General features: G+C 67.8%; 2 protein-coding genes across 3 annotated transcripts; both read left to right on the forward strand.

The window, feature by feature from the left end:
* Positions 1 to 915: 915 nt before the first annotated feature.
* On the forward strand, positions 916 to 21,118 carry SEMA3F (semaphorin 3F). Of its 2 annotated transcripts, XM_067002955.1 has the most exons (19): positions 916 to 1,141; positions 3,995 to 4,158; positions 10,677 to 10,837; positions 10,989 to 11,051; positions 11,600 to 11,719; positions 12,685 to 12,774; positions 15,132 to 15,225; positions 15,535 to 15,654; positions 16,556 to 16,695; positions 16,778 to 16,892; positions 17,146 to 17,215; positions 17,371 to 17,515; positions 17,610 to 17,832; positions 18,568 to 18,656; positions 18,903 to 18,944; positions 19,198 to 19,355; positions 19,429 to 19,496; positions 20,332 to 20,465; positions 20,540 to 21,118. In XM_067002955.1, the coding sequence occupies exons 2-19, from the start codon at positions 4,047 to 4,049 to the stop codon at positions 20,954 to 20,956; spliced, it is 2,361 nt and encodes a 786-aa protein (XP_066859056.1). In that variant the 5' UTR covers positions 916 to 1,141; positions 3,995 to 4,046; the 3' UTR covers positions 20,957 to 21,118. The 2 variants fall into 2 exon arrangements, with proteins under 2 accessions (XP_066859056.1, XP_047929942.1); XM_048073985.2 differs by lacking the exons at positions 916 to 1,141; positions 12,685 to 12,774 and having other exon boundaries at positions 20,540 to 21,114.
* Positions 21,119 to 23,104: 1,986 nt separating this feature from the next.
* Positions 23,105 to 26,742, forward strand: GNAT1 (G protein subunit alpha transducin 1). The gene is made up of 8 exons (XM_048068804.2): positions 23,105 to 23,866; positions 24,713 to 24,755; positions 24,846 to 24,987; positions 25,068 to 25,225; positions 25,314 to 25,442; positions 25,528 to 25,657; positions 25,735 to 25,888; positions 26,095 to 26,742. The coding sequence occupies exons 1-8, from the start codon at positions 23,761 to 23,763 to the stop codon at positions 26,283 to 26,285; spliced, it is 1,053 nt and encodes a 350-aa protein (XP_047924761.1). The 5' UTR covers positions 23,105 to 23,760; the 3' UTR covers positions 26,286 to 26,742.
* The last annotated feature ends 80 nt before the right edge of the window (positions 26,743 to 26,822 follow it).

Consider the following 26,822-nt stretch of genomic DNA (forward strand, 5'->3'; position numbering starts at 1 on the left):
AGGGACGGGGGGCTCCCGGGGGGGCGGGGGGGAGACGCCAGCTCCTCTTCCGACTTGTTTCAGCCCGGGGGAGCTCCCGCAGGTCGGGTTTCGTGCCGTGTATTCGCGCTGCTGCTGGGAGGCACCGGGCACGCACCCTCACGCCCGCAGCAACCGGCCGGCGGTGAGGAGCCGGTGACAAAACTCCCGGTTTTTAAGGCAAACCAAAGGAAAAAAGCACCGGGGGATGGCTGGGCACGGGGAGGGGAGCAGAGCAGAGCGAGCGCCCGGCTCCCCCCCGCTGCAGGCCCGGGGGGGGTGCTCGGGCGGCCCTGCCTCGCCAAACCCCTGCCCCACAAAGCGGGGTTCGGGGCCTTTTGGGGCCGGCCCCGGGGGGGGCTGTGCAGGGCTCCTGTCCCCTGCTCGGGCCGGGGGCTCTCCGGGGAGCCCGGGCGGGGGTCGCAGCGGCAGCGGTACCGCGGGGGGAAGGAGCCCGGCCGCCGGCCTGCCCGGCCGCTCTTTGTCGGGGTTGGTTTCGGAGCCGGAGCCCCGCCGCTCGCTGCCGCCGCCTCGGCGCCTCTCCCGCTGCGCCCGGGGAGCCCCCGGCACCCCGAGGCCCTGCAGACAAAGGAGGTGGCGGTGGCGCTGGGGGCGGGGGGCGGGCGGCGCGGTCCCGGTCCTTCCCTTCCCAGCGACGGCTCCCGGAGGCGGCCGCCGCCGGCCTCCCCCCCCCCCCCAACCCCCCCCCCGGCCTCGCCCGGCGCGGAGGCTCCGGAGCGGGGCAACAAAAGGCAGGAGCCGGAGGTGAGCGGGGGCGGGGCTCGAACCCGCGGCCCCGGCGGGCGGGCGGGGCGGGGCGGGGCGGGGCCGGGGGGCGGGGCTATGCAAACGAGCCCGCGGAGCCCCATGGCGAGCGCACGGGCTGCGGCGCCCACTCGGAGCCGGGCCGCCGCCGCCGCCGCCGCCGCCCGCGCAGCCCCCGGCCCGCCCCGCCGCGGGTTCGAGTCCCGCCCGCGCCCCGCCCCGCCCCGCCGCCGCCGCCGCCGCCGCCGCCGCTCCATGGGCCGGGGACGCGGCGGTAGTTGCGGCCGCGACATGGCGGGGGGCCGCGGGTGCCCGGCGCGGCGCTGAGCCCCGCCGTCGCCCTCCCCCGCCGCCCGAGGTAAGCGCGGGGGGGGGGGATCGGGGAGGTGAGGGGGGGGGGGGCTGCCTCCGGTGCCGCCGCCGCAACGGGGCCGCGGCCGGGGGCTGCCGCCCCCCAGCAGGAAACTTTCCGCCGCCCGCAACTCGCCCGCGACGTCCCGGGCTGGGGGCGCGGGGCCGCGCGTGTCGCCGTGCCCACGCGTGTCCCCCGGCCCGGCACCCCGCTGCCGGGCGGCTCCGGGGGTGTCCCGCTGCCCTCCCCCCGTCCCCCCCCCGCCGCGAGCATCCCCGGGGCGCGAGCGGGGCCGCGGGGCCGCTGCTCTCCGTCCCGCCCCGGGCCGGGATCAGGGGGCACACGGCGAGAGCGAGGGACGCGCAGAGCCGGCGGCGGCACCGCGCGGGAGGCGGCTGGGTGGCGGGCACCCACTCGCGGAGGGGGCGGACACGAGTGGGGCGGCCGCGGGACCTTCCCCCCCCCCCCCCCCCCCCCCCCCATCCATACGGGGCCGGGGAGAGCAGCGAGGAATGCCCGGGGCTGGGGGCTGAGCTCCCCGGGGAGGGCCCGGCTGCTTGGAGGGCCCGCGCCGGGGTGAAAGGCGGCGCAAAGTTGTGCAAAGTTATTCCTCGGGTCTGCAGCGATTTTTCCTTTCTTCCTTTTTTTTTTTTTTTTCTTTTTTTTTTTTTTTTTTTTTTATTTTTTTTTCCCCCCCCCCCCCCCCCCTTCCCGCTGCCTCCTCGGCGGAGACACGCGGGGGGATCGCTCCCCTCCGGCGGCTTTTCCTCCCCGCCCGCTCCCTGCCGCCCGCCCCGGCTGCCTGCGAGCGGCCGAGCCCCGGGGGGCTGCGTCCCGGGCGCGCTCCCGTCCCCGCCGTGCCCGGGGCGCGCAGCCCACAATGAGCCGGGCGGCGGGGCCGGGGGCCGCTGGCGGGCAGGAATGCGGCCCCCCCCCCCCCCCCCCCCCTCCCGGCGCCGGAGTTTCCAGTTTCCCCGGAGCACAGATGACCCTGGAGGTGAAGGTTTCCCGGCCGAGGTGCGCTGGCCGGAGCCGTTTCCCCCGCTGCCCCCTCGGGATCGGCCTCCTCTCGCCCAGCCTCGGCGCCCCCGGCCCTCCCCAGGCTCCCCCTTCGCCGCCGTCCCCTTCCTCCCCTCCTCGCCGTGCGCTCTCTCCTCTCCCCTCCTCTCCCTCTTTTCCTTTGTTTGCCATCTCGCTCCCTGTCTCTGACGCGTACGCAGCTCCATCCAAGTGCAAGAGTGGGATTTGCCAGAATTATTTCCGAAAAGCTGCCCGGGGAGGGGGGGGGGGGGTTGGGGGGCGGCTGCTGGGGAGGGGGGCTCTTTAACTGCAACCAACTGAGGGTTTAGCTGGTGGAGGAGCGGGGGGTCCCCGCCTGCCCCGGCTGCAGGGGGCACCGCGGTGATGGCCAGGGCAGAGCCTGGGAACGGGCGGGCGGCGGGGGCCTGGCCGGGGCCCGAATGCCAGCACAATGGAGCGGAGCTGGGTGTGCGCGCGGGGAGACGAGCAAATCTAAATATTTACCGGCTCCAAAGGCAATAGTGAGAAAAATATGGAGCCCTGGGGAGAGGCAGCTCCTCGCCGCGCAGCCCGGCCGCCCCTCGCGCATCCCCTCCGTCCCTGGCCACCGGCGCTGCAGCCGCTGCCCTCGCCCCGTGCGGGGCAGGAGCCCGGGGGTACCACCGCCTCGCGTCGGGGACTGGGTCCCCATCCCTCTCCCGGCGTGACTCTCACTCTGGGGCAGCCATGCTCGGGGGCCGGTGGCCGTCCGCCTGCCCGTCCAGCCTGCCCGGCCCCAGGTGGGTCTGCGATGTCGCAGCGCTGCAGGACACGTCCCCAGGGGACAGGCAGCGCTCTCCCCACGCCACCCAGAGACCCCCCGGGCACTCCCAGGTGGCCGAGCCCCCGCCCCAGATGTGGGACTTCCCGCCAGATGCCTCCGAAATCCTAAAGCCAGGCTCCGGAGTGCACGGGGACGATGCTTGGTCACCCTGGTCACCTCAGGAGGGGGACGCACGCCGGGGGCACGGTCCCCAGGCTCTGGGGACATCGTGAGCAGCGTGCTGAGCCGGGTGCGTGTGTGGCTTGCTGGAGGCAGCTTGGCGGACTCTGCTCCGTGCCGGAGCCCCAGGGAGTCCAGCTGCCTGGCACACAGGCAGGGCTTTTTTTTTTTTTTTTCCTCTTTTATTTATGAAAAAAAAATCCTTTTTTTTTTTTTCTTTTTTGGTGTGTGTGTTCGTTCTCAGAATAATGAAGTCCAGATTTCCCTCATGTTGGAAAGATTTGATCCCGGCTCTGCTCGCTGCGCCTTTGCTTGGGGCTGGGAGGAGATGGGGGGGCAGGAGGGATGGGGATGGGACCCCCAGGGAGCGGGGGGGTGCGGGGGGGGGGGGGGATGCTCCTCACCTGGGCGAAACGGGAGCGTGCCGCAGTGCTCGCCGCTGCGCTCGCCTCGCCCTGCAGCTTGGCGTTGTGCCTGCAGCTGGGGGTGAGCCAGCCCCCCCATTTCTGCCCCCTCCCAGGCTGCAGAGTGGGGCTTGGCTGCCACCTGCCCCCCCCTCCTCGCCCTCAGGGGCCCTTCCTACATGACGAGATGTGCGGACGGGCGATGAGCGCGGTGGGGGGACGTTGGGCTTGCTTCCCCCTCCGTGGGGAGGGTGCCCCCTGCTCGCTGCCGGTGGGGTCGGGCTGGGTGGGCACTGCGGGGTCTCTGCCTTCTCCCTCCAGGCTCGTGCTGCAGCTCTGGGAGGGGACCTCTGCGAGGACGGGGACGCCGGCATGCCGGCTTTGTCTACCTGACACCGCTCCGTCCTACGGCATCCTGAACTGACGTCCACCCTCCTGTGCCTTCTCCGGCAGGCGCGCCCCCCCCGGACAGCCCCGTGCCCTGGGACCCCGGCGTGCGCACACCATGCCTGTGGTCAGCGTCCTCCTGTGGGCCACCCTGCTGACTCTGGGCTGGCGGGCCGCCCACGCCAAGGACTACGTGCCTGCCACCCCCAGGGTGCAGCTCTCCTTCAAAGGTAAGAGCAGCAGGCGGGGGGGTGGGGGGGGGCAAGGGGAGGGTGGGAGGTGACCCCCGCAGCCCTTTACGGGGCCACCGTTCTCTGGGCATCTCCTTGCTGGGAAATCCCACTGGGATCCGCGTCCCTGTGGGGTTCCTGTGCCGTTCTCCCCCCCCAGCACATGGCTGGGTGCCCCCCTCCATCTGGAGGGGCTCCGTGGCTGGGCGGGGGGAGCCCCAGCGTGGAGCACGGTGGCTGGCGGGGCCAGACAGCAGCTTGATGCCGACCCCAAGCTGGTATTAACGCCTGGAGCTGGCAGGGAGCCGGGGGGATTGGGGGGGGGGGGAAGGGGTTAACCCTTCGGTACCAGGGGGCGTAGGTGCTTCCTGACTCACCCTGGGGGGGGCGGTGGGATGGATCCAGTTTCATGCTCCCAGCCTGTGCTGGGAGAGGTGATGGACGGAGCGGGGCTGGGGGCCGGGGTGCCCGCACCCTCCTCCCTGCGTCCCGGGGGGGCTGCGAAGCACGTTGTCCCCACCGCTCTTCGTCTCTTCAGACTCTGCACCCCGGGGACCCCCCCAGAACGGGCTCTCCCGGTCAGGGCTTGGGTGTGCGCCCGGCTCTCCCCACCCTGCAGTCCGGGGGGGTTACGGGCTCCGGTGGCTGCTTACAGGGTGCTGGGGGGCTGCAGCCGCTGCCTTGCAGCCCCCCCGCCTGCTGGGGCCGGCAGAGCCCCCCCCCCCCAGGGGATGCAGAGCGAAGCAGCGGAGGGCACCAGCCGCAACCCCCAGCGGGTCAGGGCGGGCTGCTGGAGGTGAAGGTTGGCCTCGGCACGAAAATCTGTGGTATGAAGAGGCCGGGGACAAGCCCGGGCGAGAGGCAAGGGAGCGATTCCTGCCCAGAGCGGGGCTGGCTGCTGCTTGTGCGGCTGAGCCGGGTCCCGCAGGCACCCCGCGACCCGGCAGGGCCGCCTGGAAGAGACCGCGGGAGGGGTTTTGGCCGCTGCCAGGGCAAGGCCGGGGCGTTCGGAGGCCGTGCTGCTGTTTGCCACCTGCAGACGCGTCCTTACCCCCCCGGCGCAGGGACATCCTCGTGTCCCCCCCGGGCTGCAGGTAGGTCAGGGGCGTTGGGGTGCCCCAGCTGGCAGAAGGGAGCGGGGTGCTTTGAGGCAGGGGTCCACGTCCTCGCCCCACTCTGTCCCGCAGGAAGGCTCCCGGGGAAGCCGGGGACATGCTCCTGCTGCCTGGCACGGTGCGCGTTAACGCCTGTCGCTGCTATGCAGCCACCTGCCAAGCCCCAGGCAGCCAAATTAATCCCGAATAAGCACGGCTTGGGCCGGGTGTGCCGTGGGATTGGGTCCTTCACGCGCACGTCCAGCCCCGGCCCGCTACCTGTGGGGTCTCAGAGACATGTCACCCGTCCCTTCCCAAGCCCCGCTCCTGCAGCAGCTCCAGCGGAGGAGAACGGGCCTCAGGCAGGGCTGGGGCCGCTGCTGGGATGGGGACAGGGTCAGGGACGGGGACGGGGACGTGCCCCCAGGGACAGCCCTGGGAAGGGGACAGGGCCGAGGCGGGCTCGGGTGCCACCGCCGCCCGCAGCATCCTTCTGGCCGGAGCTGCCCGTCGGAGGCCGGAGCATTGCTGCCGGGGCTGGATGTGGTCCTGCGGAGTGCTGGGGGGGCTGGCGGCACCCCCGTGTGTCCCCCCCCCGCCCCTCCGGCCTCAGACGCGCTGCCTGGAGCCCGGCCAGCGCCGGGAGCATCTCCGGGTTTGTTTGCCTCGCTTGTTATCGCTCGCTCGGGGAGGAAGTGGCGTTCGTCGCAGCTCCCGGGGGCCTGCGTCATCCTCTACTAAATTGTGCTCGTAGTGCTTAGGGGAAAGGGAAAAAAAAAAAAAAACAAAAAACAAGGAAAGGCTGCGGTGTCAAGGGGCTGGTGCCTGCGTCCCTTGCCCTGGGGTGGGACCGGTGGGGACCCTGCGGCTCCGCTGCCCGTCCTCCCTGTCAAGGCTTTCCTGTGCCGGCGTCCCCGCGGCCGCGGTGGCCGGGCAGGAAGGTGGCCAGCATGGAAAGAACAGCGCGGTCCCGTGCTTCCCTGGAAGAGGGAGAGGCCGCGGAGCGGCTCTGTTTTGCCAACAGCTCTTCCCGGCTCTCTGCTCCGTGCTGGCCAGAAATAGGGTGGATATTTTTAATCATCTTCTTGCTAGCAATTTCCCCCTCTCCCGGGCGCATCCTGCTGCCCCCCTCTCCTCCGGTTTCCTCCGGGCCGGGTGGGCTCGGGCACCGAGGACGTCAGCTCCCCGGGCTGGGCTTTCCCAGGAGGTGATGGGGAGAGGATGCGGGAGGTGGCGGTGATTCAGCGGCGGCGGTGCGGGGAGGAAGGCACAGCGCCGCGGGGCGCCTGTGGGGTCAGGGCCCCGGGCTGGGCTTCAAAAGGGAGCCGCTGTCCCCGGCGGTCACGGCTGTCACCTCTGGGAACCGTCCCAGCCGGCGGGGTCACCGTCCCACCCGGGCAGCGGGAAGGGCTGGGTGGGCAGCAGGGCGGGTTCCGCTCCTTCCCACCTATTTCCCCCATCTGAGTGGGGGGAAAAAAAAATAATAAATCACTTTAAATGAAAAATTATAATAATAAAAAAAAAAACACGTCCCGGAGCGGGACCGCGCTGCCGCCCGCTCCCTGCCTCAGTTTCCCTGCCCGGGTCCTGGGACGCCGCGTGCCCGCCGGGGGGCTGCCGGTGGCAGATGGCCGGAGGGGGGCCGGGGGCCGGGGCCGCCCAGGCGCCCGCCTAAGCTGCTGCAGCTGTGGGACGCGCGTGATGCCGGCGGCTTCAAATAAACACGGCCAGATGGGGGGGACGCGCGGGCAGGGACAAGGACAGCCAGCTCCGGGGACGCACCAGGCTCCCGCAGCGCCCTGTCCCCTCGCCCACTGCCTCCTCCCTCTGATATTTTGCCCTTCCACCGATTTTTTTTTTTTTTTCCCCCCAAAAGCAGCGGCGGTGAATGGTCCTGAATTTGATACCGCTGGAAGAAGGGGAAGGATCCAACCGCCTTGAAAAATGTGGCAGGATCCGCCGCCGGCCCCCTACCTGGAGCAATCTGAGCTGCTTCCTTCCCCGCCGCCTTTTTGGCGGGCAGCAAATTGCCTGGAAAAACGCGCGGCGCTCCCGCGCAGCGCCGGGGCCGGCTGCTCCCGGGGCCGGGGGAACCAAGATTTCCCAAAACCACGGAGCAGCGAAGGCGGTGCGTGGCGGCGGCTCTCGCCGAGTAGGTTTCCAGGGGTCATTTTTCAGCTAGGCTTTCCAAAACCCCGCTCCCTCTTGGCTGGGGATGAATCAGCGTTTTGGCTGACAAAAAAAAAAAAAAAAAAGCTTTTTTTTTTTGCCTTTTTTTTTTTTTTTTTGGACCGTGCCCAAATCTGGAGCTGGCCGCTTTGATGCGGGGCTTGACCGGGTGCCGCGGCACCTGTCACGGGGAGGACCAGGGTCCGTCCCCAGGGGGCTGCGAGCGGCTCACGGGCACAGCGAGCAGCGCTGGCAGCCGCCGTGCTCGGTGGCGCGGGAGCCGGAGCCATTTCATCTCCGAGCCCCCGTCAGGCTCCTTCGGCTCCCTACCACCTGTGAGTCGGTTAAATGGGAAAAGAGCTTGGCTCGGGGCCACGGAAACTCTTATTACATGTAATTAGCTTAATTACATCATAAATAACCCATCAAGGGGTAGCGAAGTGATGCTCAAACAAATAAGCAATTCCGCTTTCATAAGGCAACCCACCCGGCTCTTTGATCAGCCCCAATAACAACAAATGGGGACAAATCCAGACCCACCCTGGTCCCCTGGTCCCTGTCCCAGCCTGGTTTGGGCCCTCCACCCTCCCCGGAAGGCAGCACCCGCAAAGCAGCCTGCAAAAATTTGGGGAAATTGGAGAAACCTCCCCAAAACGTGGGGAGCAGGCAGGGCGAAAGGCTCTGGGCAGGTCCGTGGGAAGCGGCCGTGCCCCCGGCTGCCGGCATCGCGCTGCGTCGGCCCCGATCCCGGCACGGCCCCGCACTGATCCCTGCCCCGCTGGGGCCGCTCTGCCTGTCCCCAGCTGTCTCCGCTCCCTGGGGACCGGTGCAGGCATCGCAGCGCAGCCGGGCGGCTCTGTCGGCACGTGAATTAAATTCATTCCCCCAGATTAGAATAAAGAAAAGGGCTCCCAAAAGGCACCGTCATCTCTGCTGCCAGGAGCGGGCAGAGCGGTTATTGAATATAAACACGGCGTGTAATTTACATGCTAATTATGTTGAATGCACTACAAGCCCGTAATTAGAAACTAATTAGGTGAGATCGGGTGTAATTGGTTTCGCAGGCGCAGGGGATGGGCTGATGGAGCACCTGGGGAGGTGGCCGCCCTGTCCCTAATGGGATTAACCCTTTGCACCAGCCCCCCACCCCCGGGGTGTGCCCAGTTCTGCTTTTTAGGGACCTGCAAAACCTCACCTGTGCTTCGGGGACCACGACCACGGCGCACGGGGGTCCGTGCCACCCCACTGCTGTCCCCTCGGAGCTGGGGACAGCTCCTTCCTCCCGGCTGGGACAAGGGCACGCGCCTGGCCGCGTGGGCGGCAGCCGCTAGGTGCGAGGAAGAGCTGTAAATATGGGACAAAACCGAGGGGAATTGGGCTTTACGGAGCGTGTGATGGGGCTGCGCTGCTCCCGGCTTCTCCTCGCCGCTCAGCGGGCCGGCTCCCGGGCTGCTGGCGTCTCCTGTGGCCGCTGGTGGGCCGGGGTCGTTAAATCTCTGGTGGGCCGGGGTCGTTAAATCTCGTGCTCCCAGCCACGTAACGGCGATGGAGAGGTGACACCAAGGTGACACCACGAGGCCCGTGTGGCAAGAAAGGGCTGGGGCGCTGAGCAGCCCGCCCTGCGGTGCCGCGCAAGGGGGCTTGGTCCCCCCGTCCCCAGGGAGGCCACCTGTGCGGGTAAGGGGCAGCTGGGGGGGGCTCGCCCCCAGGCGGGGGCCTGCAGGCAATTAAAAGGGGATTAAGCTCAGGGCCAGGCGGGAGCGGGGTGTGCTCATCAGGTGTGTCCGCTAACGAGCTGGCTCCTCCGGATCCCTGCCAGCTGGGGGCCGGGGGGCCCCGGGAGCGGGAGGTCGGAGGCCGCGGGGGGGTTCACCCCCCTGCCCGTCAGCGGCAGAGCGAGGGGCCGCGCGTGCCCTTGGTGTCACGGGGCTGTGGGCAGCACCGCAGGGGTGCAGCCCCCCGGCCGTGATCGCTGGGGCGTGGGGGTGCCGCCTCCCGTGGTGCTGTTTCCCAGAGCAGGATGGGGCCGCGTCACGTCACCCCCCCATCCCCGACGGGCATCCCCAGGGGTGGGCGAGCACCCCTGCCCGGAGGCTCCCCCTCCCCAAGCAGAGGATCAGGGGAGATCCCCCCCCCCCCACGTCCCGGAGGTGCTGGGATGGGAGGGGACCGCTGGGACGCGGCCGGCGCCCCGCGGGACTCGGGAGCAGAAGGTCGGGGAGGTCTCAGGCGCTCGGCATCCTGGCCAGGAGCGGCCGCCGGCCGCTGGCTCCGTGCCCGGCCGTGCCTGGAAGCCAGCTCGCTCCTTCCCGGAGCAGACCCAGCGCTGTGTGCGTGCCTGCCCTGCGGGGAGGGGAGGCCGGGGGGCTGCCCCCAGCCCCACAGGGCCACCCGCAGCACCCATCACACGCCAACCGGGTCTGGCATCTGCTGGAGTTGGCTTCCGACGGATGCTGGTGGCGTGCCCTCGGGGCGGCACCTCCCGAAGGAGCAGCGCCCGGCACAGGCGGCATGCACAGGCGGCATCCCTGGGGGGGTAGTGGCAGAGCCACCCCAGCCCCTTGTGCTCTGCGGGTGCTGGGGGATGCCTGGCACCGGGGATGGGGGCAGGGAGGTGGGGGGGGGGGCAGGGGGAGCAGCATTCCTCCTTCTGCCCCCCCCCCCCCCCCCAAGTCTCGCCAGTGCCCTGCCCCTGCCGCGTGGTCCTTGGCACCGTCCCACATCATCTGCAGCACTTCTGCCTTCCATCTGGCTGCCTCGCTGCACTTGTGAATATTCATGACCCTCATTATCCTCTTTCACTCGTTTCTCCCACACTCAGGCTAAAAATAACTCCCAAAGGGGGGCGCGGGGTGGGGGGGGATCCGTCCCCCCCACACACACACCCGGCAGTCGTCTCTTTTGGGTCCCTGCTCCCCTGTCCTAGGGGTTGGGACGTGGGGACACTTCAACAGGGGACTGGAGCAGGGGGACAGTGCTGATGCCAGAGATTTCAGGAGCCGCAGGCTCCTGGCTGGGACAACCAGCCCCCTTCGTGCCCCGTCTCAGTGGGCATCCCCATTCTGCTGCTGGGGGCTGGCCCTCGGCGCTGCCCCGTGTCCTGGCCGCCCTTGGCCGTCCCAGCTCGCCCCCGTCCCAGCTCACCCCCGTGCCAGCCGGTGTCCCCAGCCGGGCCGGCAGGGCTGGATGCTCCGCGGCGCTGGGGCCGGGTGCTGACACCGGCAGGGTGCTGACGTGCTGCCCCGCGCCCTGCAGAGCTGAAGGCCACCGGCACCGCGCACTTCTTCAACTTCCTGCTCAACTCCAGCGACTACCGCATCCTGCTGAAGGACGAGGACCATGACCGCATGTACGTGGGCAGCAAGGACTACGTCCTCTCACTGGACCTGCACGACATCAACCGCGAGCCCCTCATTGTAAGCTGCCGCCGCTCGGGACGGAGGGCTGGGGGCCCGGCGGGGACGTGGGGCTGGGTGTCCCGAGGGTCCTGCGTGGTGGTGCTGGGGCTGGGAGGGGACAGGGCAGGGGCCAGCAGCCCCGCACTCCCCATCTCCTGTATTTCTGCAGATCCACTGGCCTGCCCCCCCGCAGAGGATTGAGGAGTGCATCCTGTCCGGCAAGAACAGCAACGTAAGTGCGACCAGCGCCCGCCGAGCTGCCCCTGCTGCTCCCACCCTGTCTCTGGAGCTGGCGTCCTGCTCCGAGGCCCTGCTTGGGTCTCCGGTGGCTTTCGAGTCCTTGTGTTGTTGGTGACTCCAGCCGTCCCCGGGGCTTTCGTGTCCACCGTGAGCCCCCTTCTGGTAGCGGCAGAGGGGTTGGTGGCCACCACGCTGAGGGGAATTCGTGCCATCGTGTCCTCCCTTGGAAAAGGCATCCCCGGGGTCCGCTGTGCCTTGGGTGTGCTGGGACGGGGGCGGCACTCGGAGGTGTCGCCGTGTCCTGCCATCCCTTCTGTGCCAGCCGGGCACGTCCAGGGGAGCCTTCGTGGGCGAGCAGGAGGCACAGCTCCCCACGTGGCTTCATCCCCCTGGCAGAGCTGTGCCCCCAGGTGTGCCAGAGCCACGGCCCATGCCAACCCATGACCCGTGCCAGCTCGTGCCCAACACCAGCACGTGTTCTGTGCCAGCCCATGCCCAGTGCCACTTTGCGTGGCTGCCACCCCATCCTCTTCTTCCCAGGGGGAGTGTGGTAACTTCATCCGCCTGATCCAGCCCTGGAACCGGACCCACCTCTACGTGTGCGGCACTGGCGCCTACAACCCCATCTGCGCCTTCATCAACCGCGGGCGCAAAGCGCAGGTGAGGGGCGGGAGGGACGGGGGCTGCGGCCGGTCCTGCTGCCGGGCAGGTCCCGGGGGCCAGCACCAGGGGGCTCGGGGGGCAGCGACACGCTGAGCGCCGGTGGGGCGATGCTGAGCGTGGCCGAGCCACCTCTGCAGACCGAGGACTCGTCTTCACACCTGGATCGGCTGGACCCGGCGCGGGCTCCGCTCCGACGTGCCCTCCTGCCCCGCCGCGAGGGATGCGCTGGCTCACGGGGACCCCGTGGCGCAGATGGAGAAGACGCCTGACTCCATGCCAGCGTTGGCATTTTGCAAGGAGGAGCGTGGTGGCCCGGTGCCACGGGTGAGCAGGCACAGCGGTGGCATGCGCCGTGGGACCCTCGGCTGCCAGCAAGGGAGAACAACGTCACCTTGCCCCGATGACCGTGGAGTAACCCAAGAGGGTGGTGTCGGAGCCCCGCCGGGTTGGACGTGCAGTGGAAGAAGCAGTTCCAGGGTGACCGCTGTGGCACACTGCAAGGGTGGCCGGGGGGCTCTGCTTGCCGCGGGGGCAGCCCCAGCTCCGCATCACCCCCAGCCCCCGACCGCGTCCTCGTCTTGTCCACGTGGAGCAGGTCGGGCTCGGCGAGCCGAGCCGAGGGAGGCGTGTGGTGCCAGACAAGGATGGGGGCTGCCCCAGTGCCCCCCAGGACTGGTGCAGGGAGAGGCTGACGTGGCTTAAACCACCCCGGACTGCAACCGTCAGTGACATTTCATGGGTGCTGCAGCACTCGAGGACGACCAGGGATGCCCACGCAGTCGAGGACAGCACGATAGCCCTGGGGACAAGGCTGCTGCTGTCCCCTCCAGCTGCGTGCAGAGCCAGTGAAGAGCACTGTGCCATGGGGACAGGGGTTGCCAGAGCCGTCCCGCAGCCCCCAGCCCGGGGGGACCCTCTCCAACCCCCCGGCGCTAACTCTCTGCCCTGCTCCTTTTCCCCAGGGGTTTCCGCCGAGCCAGCCCGTCCCTCCGGGAGGCCGGGAAAGCAGAGCCGCCGACGGCCCCCGCAGCCCAAGACCGGCAGAAAGCAAGGTGGGAACGGGTCTGGGAGCCCGCCGCAGCCGTGCCCACCTCTCCCCGGGCGCACCGGAGCCGCGGGCTCCTTCTCCTTCCCACCAGCAGCTCCCGGGTTGGGGGTCTGTCACCGTGCCCCCCCCCGCCCCGCTGCCTCCCCTCCTCTCTGCAAAGCATTCTCCGGCAACGGCCCGGCATCTCCCCCCTCCTGCTCTCACTAACTCCTTCCCCCTCGCACGCGTCCCAGCAGGGGACACTGTCAGGGATGGCAGTCCTCCCCCCGCCTCCACTGCTGGCTTTTCCCGTCTCTGGGCTCGCTGTGTCCCTTCAAATCCGATTGTCCACAGAGGCAGGGGACTCGGGACGGCCATGTGCAGGAGGTGTTTTGGTAGGGTCTGCAAAAGTGTCGCTGAGCAGCTGCCTTGCCAGCGTCCATCTGCTTTGCCCTGCCTGGGGAGAGGGCCTCGTTGCACCAGAGTGGGCGGCAGGCTCGGGGAGGTGGTGGTGTCCCCAGCTTCTCCTGGGGACAGCCGGCATCCAGCCTGCCCTGACAGTGTCCCCCCCCCCTTGGACTAACATGGGTCAGCGCATGGGCATGGGGCCCCCAGCCTGGGTCCTCCCTGTCCCTGTCCCTGCCCCATCCTGCCCACGCGTCCCTCTGCCCCGTCTCCTCCTCTCCAAAGGGAACATCCCTGTCAGCTCGGGGGGGACAGCCTGATGTTCTCAGCCACCAGCATCGCGGCAGCTGCAGGCACCTCCTGCCCCGTGCCGGGGGCTTGAACCACTTCTCCCCCATTGCCCGTGGGGGACACAGCAGTGCTCAGCACACACCTGCGAGGGCTCGCAGCCTGCTGGCGGGGAGGGTGACGTGGCACCACCAGGGCTTGTCCCCAGAGAGGTCTTGGTGCCGGTGCCAGGCAGGGTAAGGAGGTAACCTAGATGTGGTGCAGCGATGGGGCTGGAGGAAGCGGGGCCGTCCCAGCAGGCCCATGCCCACCTCTGGGTGCTGGGCTGGGTGCCCTGGCAGCCCCCGGGTGCCAGGAGGAGCTAGTGAGAGGATGTCTTGCAGAGGGAGAAGATGGGAGAGGAAGAACCTCCCACGGCTGGTGTCCCTGCGGCGAGCATCCCTGCAGCAAGTGTGCTCATGTAGAGCATCCTCATGCCTGGTGTCCTCATGGCTAGCGCCCCTGTGGTAGCATCCCCATGGCTAGTGTCCCCATGGCTAGCATCCCTATGGCTAACGTTCCCATGGCTAATGTCCCCATGGCTGGTGTCCCCATAGCTAGCATCCTCATGGCTAGCGTCTCCCGGGCTAGCATTCCCATGGCTAATATCCCCGTGGCTAGCATCTCCACGGCTAGCATCCCCATGGCTAGTGCTCCCATGGCCAACATCCCCATGGCCACTATCCCCATGGCTAGCATTCCCATGGCTAGTGTCCCCATGGCCAGTATCCCCCTGGCTAGCGTCCCCACAGCCAGTATCCCCACAGCCAGTATCCCCATGGCTAGTGTCCCCATGGCTAGTGTCCCTGTGGCTAGTGTCCCTGTGGGTAGCACCCCTCTGGCGAGTGTCCCTGGCCTGGCCTGCCCTTCCCAGAGCCCAGGTGCTCTGCAGTGACCCTCTTGTCCCCCCCAGCCCCTCCTGCCGTGCAGGGACCGTACCACCCGAGGCACGGCCATGCTGGGTTGCCCGGTGGGTGCCGGCTTGGAGCTGCTTCGCCCTGTCCTCAGAGCTGTGTTCTGGGGACACTCAGGGTGTCCTGGCCGGCAGGGCAGGAGGTTCTGCGTGGTCTGCGGGAGGCAGGCTGTGTTTCGCCCTGGCACGGGGGTGTGGTGGCCTGGGGAGGGCAGCGGTGACAGCGGAGAGAGCGGCTCCTGGCAGCGCGGGGTGGCTGGCCCCAAAGCTCGTGGTGGATGCTGGTGGAAGATGGGTCCTTGCCAGGACACGTGCCGAGTTCCTTGCCAGGTCTGGCAGCCAAGCTGTGCCTGCAGCCAAGCCCTGCCCACCAGTGGCTGGAGTCAGCGCGATGCCAGTGGTCCCAGCAGCCCCGCGATGGCCGGGCCACCCTCGTGCCAGCGGGCCACGAAGCGGCTCTAGGGAGCGCCCCGCGTTCATCCTGTCCAAGACGAGCGGTGACAGACCCGCGCGGCGGAGGGCACAGAGCAGCATCCAGCAACACCTGCGGAGCACTTCCTGGAGACCTCGGCTTCTCGGGAGTCCTACAGACACCGCTGTGGTCCCGTCACGTTCATCTTCAGCGGGCAGCGTTGGTGGCCGCTGTGCTCCACTCCGAGGAGGCCTCTGCTTCGGAAGGTGCCACGGGGACAGAGGGGGAAAATGTCACAAGCTCCTTGTTCTGCTTCCTTCCCCAGGATTATATCTTCTACCTGGAGCCGGACAAGCTGGAGTCGGGCAAAGGGAAGTGTTCCTATGACCCCAAGGTGGACACCGTCTCTGCATTAATAAGTGAGTCCTGTGGCTCCCCAGGGCCCGTGGATGTGCAGAGGGAGCACTCCCTGCGTGGCCCCGAGAAGCTGGGCTCCGGCTCCTGCCACCCTGGCCGCGAGTGGTGGCACTGGGCACCTGGCTGGCTCCAGTCCTGCAGACTGGGGGTTCCTTGCAGACCAGTCACATCCTCCAGTGCTCTCCGGGATGCGTTTCTTGGTGGCCTGGTGACTCCTGACCAGGGCTGGATGGAGCCTGGGGGCAGTGGGAGAAGGTGGGTGGACAGGGGTGTCTGGGGGCTGGCTGACCTCTGCCCCCCCCCATCTGCAGATGAAGAGCTCTATGCCGGCGTATACATTGATTTCATGGGCACCGACGCAGCCATCTTCCGCACCATGGGCAAGCAGACGGCCATGAGGACGGACCAGTACAATTCACGCTGGCTCAATGGTTGGTAGGGGGTGGCATTGGCCCAGGTTCCTCAGGGACCCCATGGCTCCAGCCTTAGAGATGCGATGGAGTGTGTCACACTGCGTCCTTCTCCCCGCGCAGAGACGGTAGCCAGTGTGGGCAGGTGCATGCGTGGTGGTGCGGGACAGGCGATGGATGCGTGCAGGCATGGGGGACAGATGGGTAGGGGATGGACGGATGGATGCCAGGTGAATGGATGGACAGATGCGTGGGTGGGTGGATAGGTGGGCAGATGGATGATGGGTGGGTGGCTGATGGACGGCTGGGCGGGTGAATGAGTGGATGGATGGGTGGGTGGGTGGATGAGTGATGGATGGGTGGGTGATGGATGGATGGGTGGATGGATGGATGTGGGATGGCTCGTTGGATGGATGGATGGATGGATGGATAGATCGAAATCTAGGGCAGATGGATAGAGGGGTACCTGCCTGGGGCATGGTGACAGATATGCCTGGGGCTTTGCAGTGTGGTGGGAGTATCCAGCAGGGCTGTCTCTGTTGGAGCCTGTGCGGGGGTTTCCGCAGGGCTGAGCTTTCAACCGTGTCGCCTGCAGTCAGTGACCCCAAGCGCTCCTCCTGCCCCCGTGGAGCACCCCCGGCCCCAGGGCAGCAGCTGAGTAAACAGAGCAGAGCAGATGGGATGGTCCTGCTGGGCCTGGGAGCTGCCGGGGCAGGGATTGAAGAGGGGGAGCTGTCAGCACCGGCGGGGCACGGGCTGATGGATGGCAAGGAGAGGCTTCCCACCATCCAGCGTGGACCCCCCAGCCGATGACCGCTGGAGAGACCTGGCAGGTCTCCCCATGCCACCACGCCTGTGGCTCTGCAGGAGCGGGGCGCTGGGGGTGCCCCCAGGCTGACGGCACTGCCCCGTGCCCTTGCAGACCCAGCCTTCATCCGTGCCCAGCTCATCCCCGACAGCAGCGAGAGGAACGACGACAAACTCTACTTCTTCTTCCGCGAGAAGTCCGCTGATGCCCCGATGAGCCCGGGGGTCTATTCCCGCATCGGGCGCATCTGCCTGGTGCGTGCGGCGGGGCAGCAGTGGCACGGGCAGGGTGCCGGTGCCGAGCCGCGCCGGGCTGAGCATCGTCCCTGTGCCGCAGAACGACGATGGGGGCCACTGCTGCCTGGTGAACAAGTGGAGCACCTTCTTGAAGGCCCGTCTCGTCTGCTCAGTGCCGGGACCCGATGGGATTGAGACGCACTTTGATGAGCTCCGTGAGCACGTGGGCGCTGTGGGAGGGGGCTGGGTCACCCTGGTGGTCGTTCTGCACCCCTGGAGGCTTTCAGGGCAGCCTGGGGAGGGGGCACGGTGCCCCTTCTCTTTGGGAGGTCTGGGAGTCCCATTGCTGGTCCTGGCTGGGAGAGGAGCGAGGCACTGCTCCCGCACCGTCCTCCCTCTCACCCAGCACCACGGCAAGGGGTCCCTGCCCATCCCCTGGTGGTGACACACTCTTCCTTCTGTCCCAAGAGGACGTCTTCATCCAGCAGACACAGGACACCAAGAACCCCGTTATCTACGCCGTCTTCTCCGCATCGGGGTGAGCACAGTGCCCTTGTGGCATGGCGGTCCCTGGGGCTAGGGGGCTCCTGCCGAGGTGGGTGGGGGTCCTGGGGATGCTGAGGTGGGCACGGGGTGAGGGGGGGTCAGCCTGGAGGTGGCCGCAGGTCCATGAGGCCATGCCACTCCTGCCAGGTCAGTGTTCAAGGGCTCAGCCGTCTGCGTCTACTCCATGGCCGACATCCGCATGGTGTTCAACGGGCCCTTCGCGCACAAGGAGGGCCCCAACTACCAGTGGATGCCCTACACGGGCAAGATGCCCTACCCCAGGCCAGGCACTGTAAGTACCCCGGGCACACGTGGGCACGGCACCCGGTGCCTCCGCCTGTCCCAGGGCAGCTGGGACCCCACCGCTGCATTCCGCCTGCCCGCAGTGCCCCGGGGGGACCTTCACGCCCTCCATGAAGTCAACCAAGGACTACCCCGACGAGGTGATCAACTTCATGCGCGCGCACCCGCTGATGTACCACGCCGTGTACCCGACCCACCGCCAGCCGCTGGTCGTGCGCACCAACGTCAACTACCGCTTCACCACCATCGCTGTCGACCAGGTGGACGCGGCAGACGGGCGCTATGAGGTGCTTTTCCTGGGCACAGGTACCCACGCCGCACACCGCAGAGAACGCAGCATGCTCCAGCGCGGCCTTGGAGGGCACGGGCACCGCAAGGGCTGGCCAGAATGCGGGGCCCTCTGCTGGCACCCCCGTGGGAGCAGGGCGAGGGGCTGAGAGCCCTGTGCCGTGCGCCCCGTGAGCGTCAGGGCCCATCCCCTGCCCTGGTGTCCATTCTAGGACACCACCATCTGTCCCGGTCCCTCTCTTGTCCCACTGCCCATCTTAGGACACCGCCATCCGTCCTGGTCCCTCCCCTGTCCCACTGCTCGTCCTGGGGTTGCTGCAATCCAGCTTTGCCCTTCCCCTGCCCCGGTGCCCACCCCAGGACACCACCATCCAGCTTGGTCCCTCCCACCTCCCAGACCCAGCTCTCCAGCCCCATTCCCCATGCTGGGGGCACCATCATCCAGCTTGGTGCTTCCCCTTCCATATTGCCCATCCTAGGGCCACCGTGCTCTATCCCGGTCCTTCCCCTGACCCAGTGTCCATCCCCAGCAGCTGTCCCCCTGCCCTGAGCAGTGGCAGCCCCTCGCTGGGAACAGTGACTCGAGTGGCACACTACACCCATGGCAGCAGAAGGAGGCAGATGAAGATGTGCTTGGAGGGCGGGGGGTCCTTCCCTACATCCCTGGCCCCATCAGGGACCCCCTTCTAGGAGGGGAGGGCGCGGGTGCCCTGCCGGTGGCACTGAGCATCCAGGCACCCTGGTGTCTTGCAGATCGGGGCACAGTGCAGAAAGTCATTGTGCTGCCCCGGGACGACATGGAGACGGAGGAGCTGATGCTGGAGGAGATTGAGGTGTTCAAGGTAAGGGCTGGCTCGTCCTGCTCCTGCCGCTGAGTATCCCCAGCCCAGCCGTGCCCCATTCCACCCCTTGCCTGCAGCTGGCACCAACCAGTCCTTTGGGCAGCTCAGGGGGACGTGCAGCATCATCCCTCTGCCTGCTGGCCCCTCGTCCTCCCCAGCTGCCCAGGGTGGGTCTGGGGTGCCCACCCTGGGCACCCGGCATCAGGCCGGGCCCCTCCCATGTCCCTTGCTCCTGCCCCAATCTAGGTGCCGGCACCCATCAAGACGATGACCATCTCCTCCAAGAGGGTGAGTGGAGCACATGGCTGGGGACCAGCACTGGCTGCAGCACTGCCTGTTGTCACCATCCCATGGCAGCGGCCTTCAGGGAGGCCTGCAAGTGGCCCCAGGGCGAGCTGGCGCCGGGTGGCTCCAGGCTGAGCTGTCTCCACTGCTCCCAGCACTGGGAGGCCGCAGCTAACTGGTGCTGGTCCCTCATGGCTGGAGACAAGGCCACGCGGCCAGAGAACATCTTACCCTGTCCTCTCTGTCCCCCCAACAGCAACAGCTTTACGTGTCCTCGGCCGTAGGAGTGACCCACCTGGCCCTGCACCGGTGCGACGTGTACGGAGAAGCCTGCGCTGACTGCTGCCTGGCGCGGGACCCCTACTGTGCCTGGGACGGCAAGGCCTGCAGCCGCTACTCGGCATCCTCTAAGAGGTGGGATTTGGGGGGGGGGGTGGGCACGGGGGTCCCCAGGAGGTTCCCCAGGTCACCTCCTGCCTCCCTGCAGGCGGAGCAGGCGGCAGGACATCCGACACGGCAACCCCATGCGCCAGTGCCGGGGCTACAACTCCAATGGTGAGGGGCATGGGGCGCAGCCCCACGGGGTGGGGGGCACGGGGCAGGCAGATGGGGGGCAGTCCCTGGGAGGGCATGGGGGTAGGAGGCAGGGGAATGCGGGCAATGGCCAGATAGCGGGTGTCCTCGAGGGAGGATGGATGTATTGTGGAGGGATGTATTGGGAAAAGGCGAGCATGGATGGATGGAGGGAGGGAAGGATGGAAGGAGGGAGGGAGGGAGGGAGGGAGGGAGGGATGGGTGGAATACATTGAGGAAGAAGGTGAGCACAGACGGATGGACAAGTGGATAGATGAATGACTAGAAATGCTGGAGATTGAAGATGGATGGATGGATGGATGGATGGATGGATGGATGGATGGATGGATGGATACACTGGGGAGAAGGAAGAGCACAGGTGGATGGATGGATGGATGGATGGATGGATGGATGGATGGACGGACGGACGGATGGAGGAATACATTGGGGAAGAAGGTGAGCACAGATGGATGGACAGGAGGGTAGATGAACGACTAGTAACGTTGGAGATTGAAGATGGATGGATGGATGGATGGATGAATGGATGGATGGATGGATGAATGGATGGATGGATAGATGGATGGACGGACAGACAGATGGATACACTGGGGAAGAGGAAGAACATAGGTGGATGGATGGACACTTCAGAAGAGGATGACCATGGGTGGGTGCATGGATGCACTAACAGGGGCTGGGTGGGCGGGCAGCAGGGAGACCCCTGGCTGGTGCTGCCCAGGGCAGAGCTATACGTGCAGGAGGGAGGTGGGGCATGGGGACGCGCGTGAGCAGACTGCCATGCCGTGCCCTGCCACCGCAGCCAACAAGAACGCGGTGGAGGCCGTGCAGTACGGGGTGGAGGGCAGCACCGCCTTCCTCGAGTGCCAGCCACGCTCGCCGCAGGCCACCGTCAAGTGGCTGCTGCAGAAGGACAACAGCGACCGGCGGAAAGAGGTAGGAGCCGGGTGCCGAGGGCTGGGCCCGGCAGCGCCACGGCAGCCGGCTGAGCTCCCCTCGTCCCCCCGCAGCTGCGCACCGAGGGTGGCCGGGTGCTGCGGACGGAGCAGGGCTTGCTGCTGCGCGCCCTGCAGCTCTCCGACAGCGGCCTCTACTCCTGCACCGCCACCGAGAACAACTTCAAGCACACGGTGACCAGGGTGCAGCTCCGCGTCCTGGCCGCCCGTGCTGTCCACGCCGTCCTGCTCCAAGCCGAGGTGCCCCCCGCCGGGCTGCCGGGAGCCCCCACGCCACGCTACCAGGACCTGCTGCAGCTCCTCAGCCGCCCTGAGCTGGGACTCCTCGACCAGTACTGCCAGGGCTACTGGCGGCCCCCGGCCCCCGGCCCCCCCGAGCCACTGGCTGCCCTCAAAGCCAAGGAGCTGCAGGACCAGAAGAAGCCACGGAGCCGCCGGAATCACCCGCCAGAGACCTGCGGGCACACATGAACCCCTCGCCAGGGACTTTGCTAGCACAGTGGTCTATTTTCCCCCCTTTTAATATTAAAAATATCTATAAATAAATAAATATATATAAAATATATATATATATACAAACACATGCAGGCAGACACGCATGCATGCGCCCCGGCCCCCCCGCTGACAGCGGTATTTATTTGCAGGTTGTACATAGCCACTCGGTGACACGAGCATCACCTCCCAGCACCGGGCAGAGCGGAGGACCCTGGGGGGGGGGGGGGGGGGGGGGCGCATCCTGCATCCTTCCTCCCTGCCCCCCCGAAGCCCCATGGGGTCCAGGATCCCGGCTTGCACCGCCGAGGGCTGGGTGCCAGGGCCTGGTTCGTGAGGGGGTGATGCCCTTGGGGGGGGTACAGTGGGGGACGAGCCAGGGGCAGGGGGGACGAGCCAGGGACGGGGGAGAGGTGGCACTGGACAAACTCAGCCTGTCCCTGGCCTCAGTGCCTCAGTTTCCCCACTTTCCCAGTTTCTCCAGTTATTTGGCAGCAGGCTGGGCAAGGCGGCTGCGGGCACGGGGACGTGGACTCGGCCCCCTCTGGGGACAGGACCCGTGCCATGGCGGGGCCACATCCAGGAGGGGTGAGACAGGGCTGCGGTGGGACGGACTCCAGCACCCATGGGTGCTGCAGCACCCTGCCCATTGCTTGGCGTTGTACATAGTTGTAGGTGAGGAGTGTGGGGATGGCCACAAGGATCATTTCACCCCCACACCCCCCCACACCCCCCGCAGCCTGGAGCACGCCCAAATAAATGCTGGCTTTGGGATGGATGCGGGCGCCTGCGTGTGCTCTGTTGGGGACAGGGAGCAGGCGGCTGGGGGTGTCAGCACTGTGGGGTGGGGAGCGGGGGGGGGGAGGGTTGAGGAGGGGGACAGGGAGGGGACCAGGGCACCGCGTGGTAGGGGGTCGTGCTGGGAGCACAGGGGTACAGGGGGGGAGGCAGCAGTACTGGGTGGTACTGGGGGGCACCACTGGGGGCACTCGGGGTTGGTAGTGGGGGAAGGACCGGGGCTCTGGGTTTTGGTACTGGGATCCAGTACTGGGTGGTACTGGGAGCGTGGTGGTGGTGGTGGGTGTTAATGGGCAGTACGGACGGCACTCTGGCTGGTGCTGGGGGCAGTGGGTGTGGTGCTGGGATGGACTGGGCAGTTCTGGGCCATACTAGGGAAGCGCTGGGCTGTACAGGGCTGTACGGGGCTGTATTGGGCTGCATGGAGCTATACAGGGCTGTACGGGGCTGTGCTGGGGTGTGCTGGGCTGTATGGGGCTGTGCTGGGCTGTATGGGGCTGTACTAGGCTGTACAGGGCTGTGCTGGGCTGTACGGGGCTGTGCTGGGCTGTATGGGGCTGTGCTGGGCTATATGGGGCTGTATGGGGCTGTATGGGGCTTTATGGGGGCTGTACGGGGCTGTACAGGGCTGTGCTGGGCTGTATGGGGCTGTGCTGGGCTGTACTGGGCTGTGCTGGGCTGTATGGGGCTGTGCTGGGCTGTACTGGGCTGTATGGGGCTGTGCTGGGCTGTATGGGGCTGTGCTGGGCTATATGGGGCTTTACTGGGCTGTGCTGGGCTGTGCTGGGCTGTATGGGGCTGTGCTGGGCTGTACTGGGCTGTGCTGGGCTGTGCTGGGCTGTACTGGGCTGTGCTGGGCTGTGCTGGGCTGTGCTGGGCTGTATGGGGCTGTACTGGGCTGTACTGGGCTGTGCTGGGCTGTACTGGGCTGTGCTGGGCTATACGGGGCCGTACTGGGCTATGCTGGGTCCTTCCGCCCCCTGGCGGCCGGGATCGGCGCTGCAGGAGCCCAAGGATCGGCGTCGGCAGGGAGGGGGGGACACAGCGGGGACAGCGCGGGGTGGGGGGGGGACACGGGGCTGGGGGGCACGGGGCTGGGGGACATGGGGCTGGGGGACATGGGGCTGGGGGACACGGGGCTGGGGGCACGGGGCTGGGGGGCACGGGGCTGGGGGGCACGGGGCTGGGGGGCACGGGGCTGGGGGACACGGGGCTGGGGGGCACGGGGCTGGGGGGCACGGGGCACAGGGTACTGCTGGGGACAGGGGGGAGGGGGACACATCGAGCTCACTGGGGTGTCCCTGGGGGTACTGGGGGGCACTGGGGTTTCCCCTTAGGATACTGGGGGATGTTACTATGGGGGGGGGGGGAATGGGGGCGTCCCCGGTGGTGCAGGATGGGGCCCTGGGGACACCGAGAGGGGCAGGGAGGGGTGTCACTGGGCCTGCTGGGGGGCACTGGGAGTGCAACAGGGGAACACTGGGAACACAGCTTGGGGGCGGTTGGAAAGGGACACGGGTGGGGTGACCTGGGTGGGTGCTGGGAACATCGGGGGGGGCACTCGGATGGCTCATGGAGGGAGCCTGGGGAGGGAGGGCAGGACCTCCCTGAGCCTGGGGACAACAGGGACATCCCCACCACGGGGCCCCCACAGCCACGGGGCTGGCCTGGGGGCAGCAAGACACCGTCCCCATGCCCACGGAGGGGACAGCTGGGTGCCCCCCCCCCCCCCCCCCCCGTGGCAGAAGCGCTGACGCTGGGAGCCAGGGGATTGCTGAGCTCAGCCCGGGGCAGATTTCGGGGCTTTATCCGGGGCCTGGCTTAAGCCGAGCTCCTTGTCCCCGTCCTTGGCCCACTTGGGGCGGCGGCGGCGGCGGCAGTCGGGCGGTGGGTGAGCGCTGGAGGCGGCGGGGGGCTGGCGCACGCTGCCCGTCCTGGTGCTGACCTCCACCGAGCGGGCGAGCCGGCGGGTGGCGGAGGCGAGGATGGGCGCAGGGGCCAGCGCCGAGGAGAAGCACTCGCGCGAGCTGGAGAAGAAGCTGAAGGAGGACGCTGAGAAGGATGCCAGGACCGTCAAGCTGCTGCTGCTGGGTAGGCGGGCACGGCCTCGCGGTGGGTTGGGGGGTGAGGGTTGGGGGGGGGGTGCCCAGACCTCCACCCAGCACTCCTCAGAGCCCCACACCCCAAAACCCGCTCCCCATCGCCCCGCTCACACACAATCGGCCAGCCCCAGCTGTGCCCGCGCTCCCCAGCACCCCAAAGCCCCTCAGCCACCCACCCACCCGTCCCATCTGTCCCATCCGTCCATCCACTCCTGCCCCCCCCCCCCCAGCCTGCCCCGCAGCCCACCCAACAGCCACCGTTTCAGGCGCCCCTAAACCCAACAGCCCACCCCAACAGCCCCAAGCTCCCCAGCACCCCTTAAACTCACCCAGCCCACCCTACAGACTGCCCTCTACCCCCCCCCCCCCCAAGCACCCCACACACATTCCTGGGTATCCCCAAACCCACCCCAGCCCCCCGCTGCTCTGAGACACCCCCAAGTCCCCCCCAGCCACGGTTCCAGGTCCGGGGTCTCCCCCCTGTGCCCCCCCAGCTCTGCGGGTCCCTCCCGGTCCCCCGCTGGTGCTCAGTGCTCCCACGGGTGCTGTCTCTCCCCATGTCCAGGCCCAGGGTGTTCCCCCCTCCCTGCACTGCCACACCGTGCCCCCAACCCCAACCCCGGTCCCCCCAGAATGTCCCTAGCTGAGCCCCCCACAGCTCCCATCGCCCCGTCCCGGGGGCTGCAGCATCACCACAACCCTGGTGTCCTCCCAGACCCCACCGTGACCCCCTCCCCACCCGGGGGCTGCAGGATGCTTTCCTGTGCACGCAGCACCCCCCCCGAAAGGCGACCACCGCTGCGACCACCGCTGTGACCCTGCTTTGTCTCCACAGGGGCAGGGGAGTCGGGGAAGAGCACCATTGTCAAGCAGATGAAGTAAGTGTTGGGGGGCTGGTGGGGGGGCAGCCCATGGGTCCCCCCCACCTCTTGGTGCCCAGCTCAGCCCCACGCCCCCGTCCCGGCCAGGATCATCCACCAGGATGGCTACTCGCTGGAGGAATGCTTGGAGTTCATCGCCATCATCTACAGCAACACGCTCCAGTCCATGCTGGCCATCGTGCGGGCCATGACCACCCTCAACATCCAGTACGGCGACTCGGCCCGCCAGGTGAGGGGCACTCAGCGCAGGGCACAGGGACCCCCCCACACCGAGCCCCCCCGGCCCTGCTGAGTCCCTGTCCCGCGCAGGATGATGCCCGCAAGCTGCTGCACCTCTCGGACACCATCGAGGAGGGCACCATGCCCAAGGAGATGTCAGACATCATTGGGCGGCTCTGGAAGGACGCGGGCATCCAAGCCTGCTTCGACCGTGCCTCCGAGTACCAGCTCAACGACTCGGCTGGATAGTATGTGCTGGGGGGCGGGGGGCACCCGTGGGTGCCGGGGCGCAGACCCTGGTGGGAGATGTCTGATGCCCACGGTGTGCCTGGGCAGCTACCTGTCGGACCTGGAGCGCCTGGTGACCCCCGGCTACGTCCCCACGGAGCAGGACGTGCTGCGCTCCCGCGTCAAAACCACCGGCATCATCGAGACCCAGTTCTCCTTCAAGGACCTCAACTTCAGGTAGGGGCTGACCCCCCCCCGCGGGGCTCCAGCATGGTGGTGGTCACGGGGTGGGGGAGTGCTGAGCCCTCCTCGTCCTGCCCAGGATGTTCGACGTGGGCGGCCAGCGCTCGGAGCGCAAGAAGTGGATCCACTGCTTCGAGGGGGTGACCTGCATCATCTTCATCGCGGCCCTCAGCGCCTACGACATGGTCCTGGTGGAGGACGACGAAGTGGTGAGTGGCTGTGCCAGGGGAGGGACGGGGGGCTGGCAGGGCTGCCGTGGGGCTAATGGGGCCGTGTCCCTCCACAGAACCGCATGCACGAGAGCCTGCACCTCTTCAACAGCATCTGCAACCACCGCTACTTCGCCACCACCTCCATCGTCCTTTTCCTGAACAAGAAGGACGTCTTCCTGGAGAAGATCAAGAAGGCCCATCTCAGCATCTGCTTCCCCGACTATGACGGTGAGGCGGCCGTGGCTCCTCCGCCGGGTGCAGGCAGCGAGGGGGGTGGTGAAGCTTTGGGTGCCAGCACCCTTTGAGGGGCACCCACCAGGTGTCCCCAGCACCCCACGCGAGCTGCGCCTGCCCCAGGGCCTGCCTCCCGCAGGCTGGGCCGGGGGGGTACTGGGAAGGGGTGGGGGGGGACACTCGGCCCTGCCTGCCACCAGGTCCCAACACCTACGACGATGCCGGCAACTACATCAAGCTGCAGTTCCTGGAGCTGAACATGCGGCGGGACGTGAAGGAGATCTACTCGCACATGACCTGTGCCACCGATACCGAGAACGTCAAGTTCGTCTTTGACGCCGTCACCGACATCATCATCAAGGAGAACCTCAAGGATTGCGGGCTCTTCTGAGCCCCAGCCCCCACCAACCCCCTCCCACACCCCCACCCCGCTGGTGCCCCTAACCCCCCTCTGCCACCGCCTCTGCTCGTCCCCAGATGCCGGCGATGTGACCTGCGCAGCTCCAGAGCCCCCCTGGGCCTGGGCCACAGCCCTGCCCCCTCCCCGAGGTCACCCCCCCAGCTGTGAGCACCATGGGTGACACTGGGGGCTTGGGGTCCTTGGGGGGGGCACTAGGTGCCCGGGGTGATGGATCTCCCTGGGGACCGCAGGTCACCGGATGCCCCTGGAGCCACGTCCCCAAAGTGCTGCGGACCCCTGGGTGCCATTGTCCCACCGCAGGGCGCCTGCAGCACCGTGGCAGCACCCCCCCAGCAAAGCGGCAGCCAGCGCTGCTGGGGGACCCCCGACCACGTGGGGACAACCTGGGGGGCTCCAGGTCCGTAGTTCCCACCCCCAGGGGCCCCCTCCTGCATCTCTGCCCCCCCCCCCCCTTCAGCCCCCCAGTCCCTCCCCAGGGAGGAGGAAAGCAGCCACATCAAGGGAGGG

Source organism: Anser cygnoides, chromosome 10, assembly GCF_040182565.1.
Source record: "Anser cygnoides isolate HZ-2024a breed goose chromosome 10, Taihu_goose_T2T_genome, whole genome shotgun sequence".
In the NCBI taxonomy this organism is placed as follows: Eukaryota; Metazoa; Chordata; class Aves; order Anseriformes; family Anatidae; genus Anser; species Anser cygnoides.

What these genes read in the sequence shown, in the direction of transcription:
- SEMA3F (XM_067002955.1), top strand. Translation starts at nt 4,047, where the DNA reads ATGCCTGTGGTCAGCGTCCTCCTGTGGGCCACCCTGCTGACTCTGGGC. An exon ending in TCAACCGCGAGCCCCTCATT is followed by an intron (nt 10,838 to 10,988) that starts GTAAGCTGCCGC and finishes GTATTTCTGCAG; the next exon opens with ATCCACTGGCCTGCCCCCCC. An exon ending in ACAGCGACCGGCGGAAAGAG is followed by an intron (nt 20,466 to 20,539) that starts GTAGGAGCCGGG and finishes GTCCCCCCGCAG; the next exon opens with CTGCGCACCGAGGGTGGCCG.
- GNAT1 (XM_048068804.2), top strand. Translation starts at nt 23,761, where the DNA reads ATGGGCGCAGGGGCCAGCGCCGAGGAGAAGCACTCGCGCGAGCTGGAG. An exon ending in ACCATTGTCAAGCAGATGAA is followed by an intron (nt 24,756 to 24,845) that starts GTAAGTGTTGGG and finishes CGTCCCGGCCAG; the next exon opens with GATCATCCACCAGGATGGCT. An exon ending in ACGGCGACTCGGCCCGCCAG is followed by an intron (nt 24,988 to 25,067) that starts GTGAGGGGCACT and finishes TGTCCCGCGCAG; the next exon opens with GATGATGCCCGCAAGCTGCT.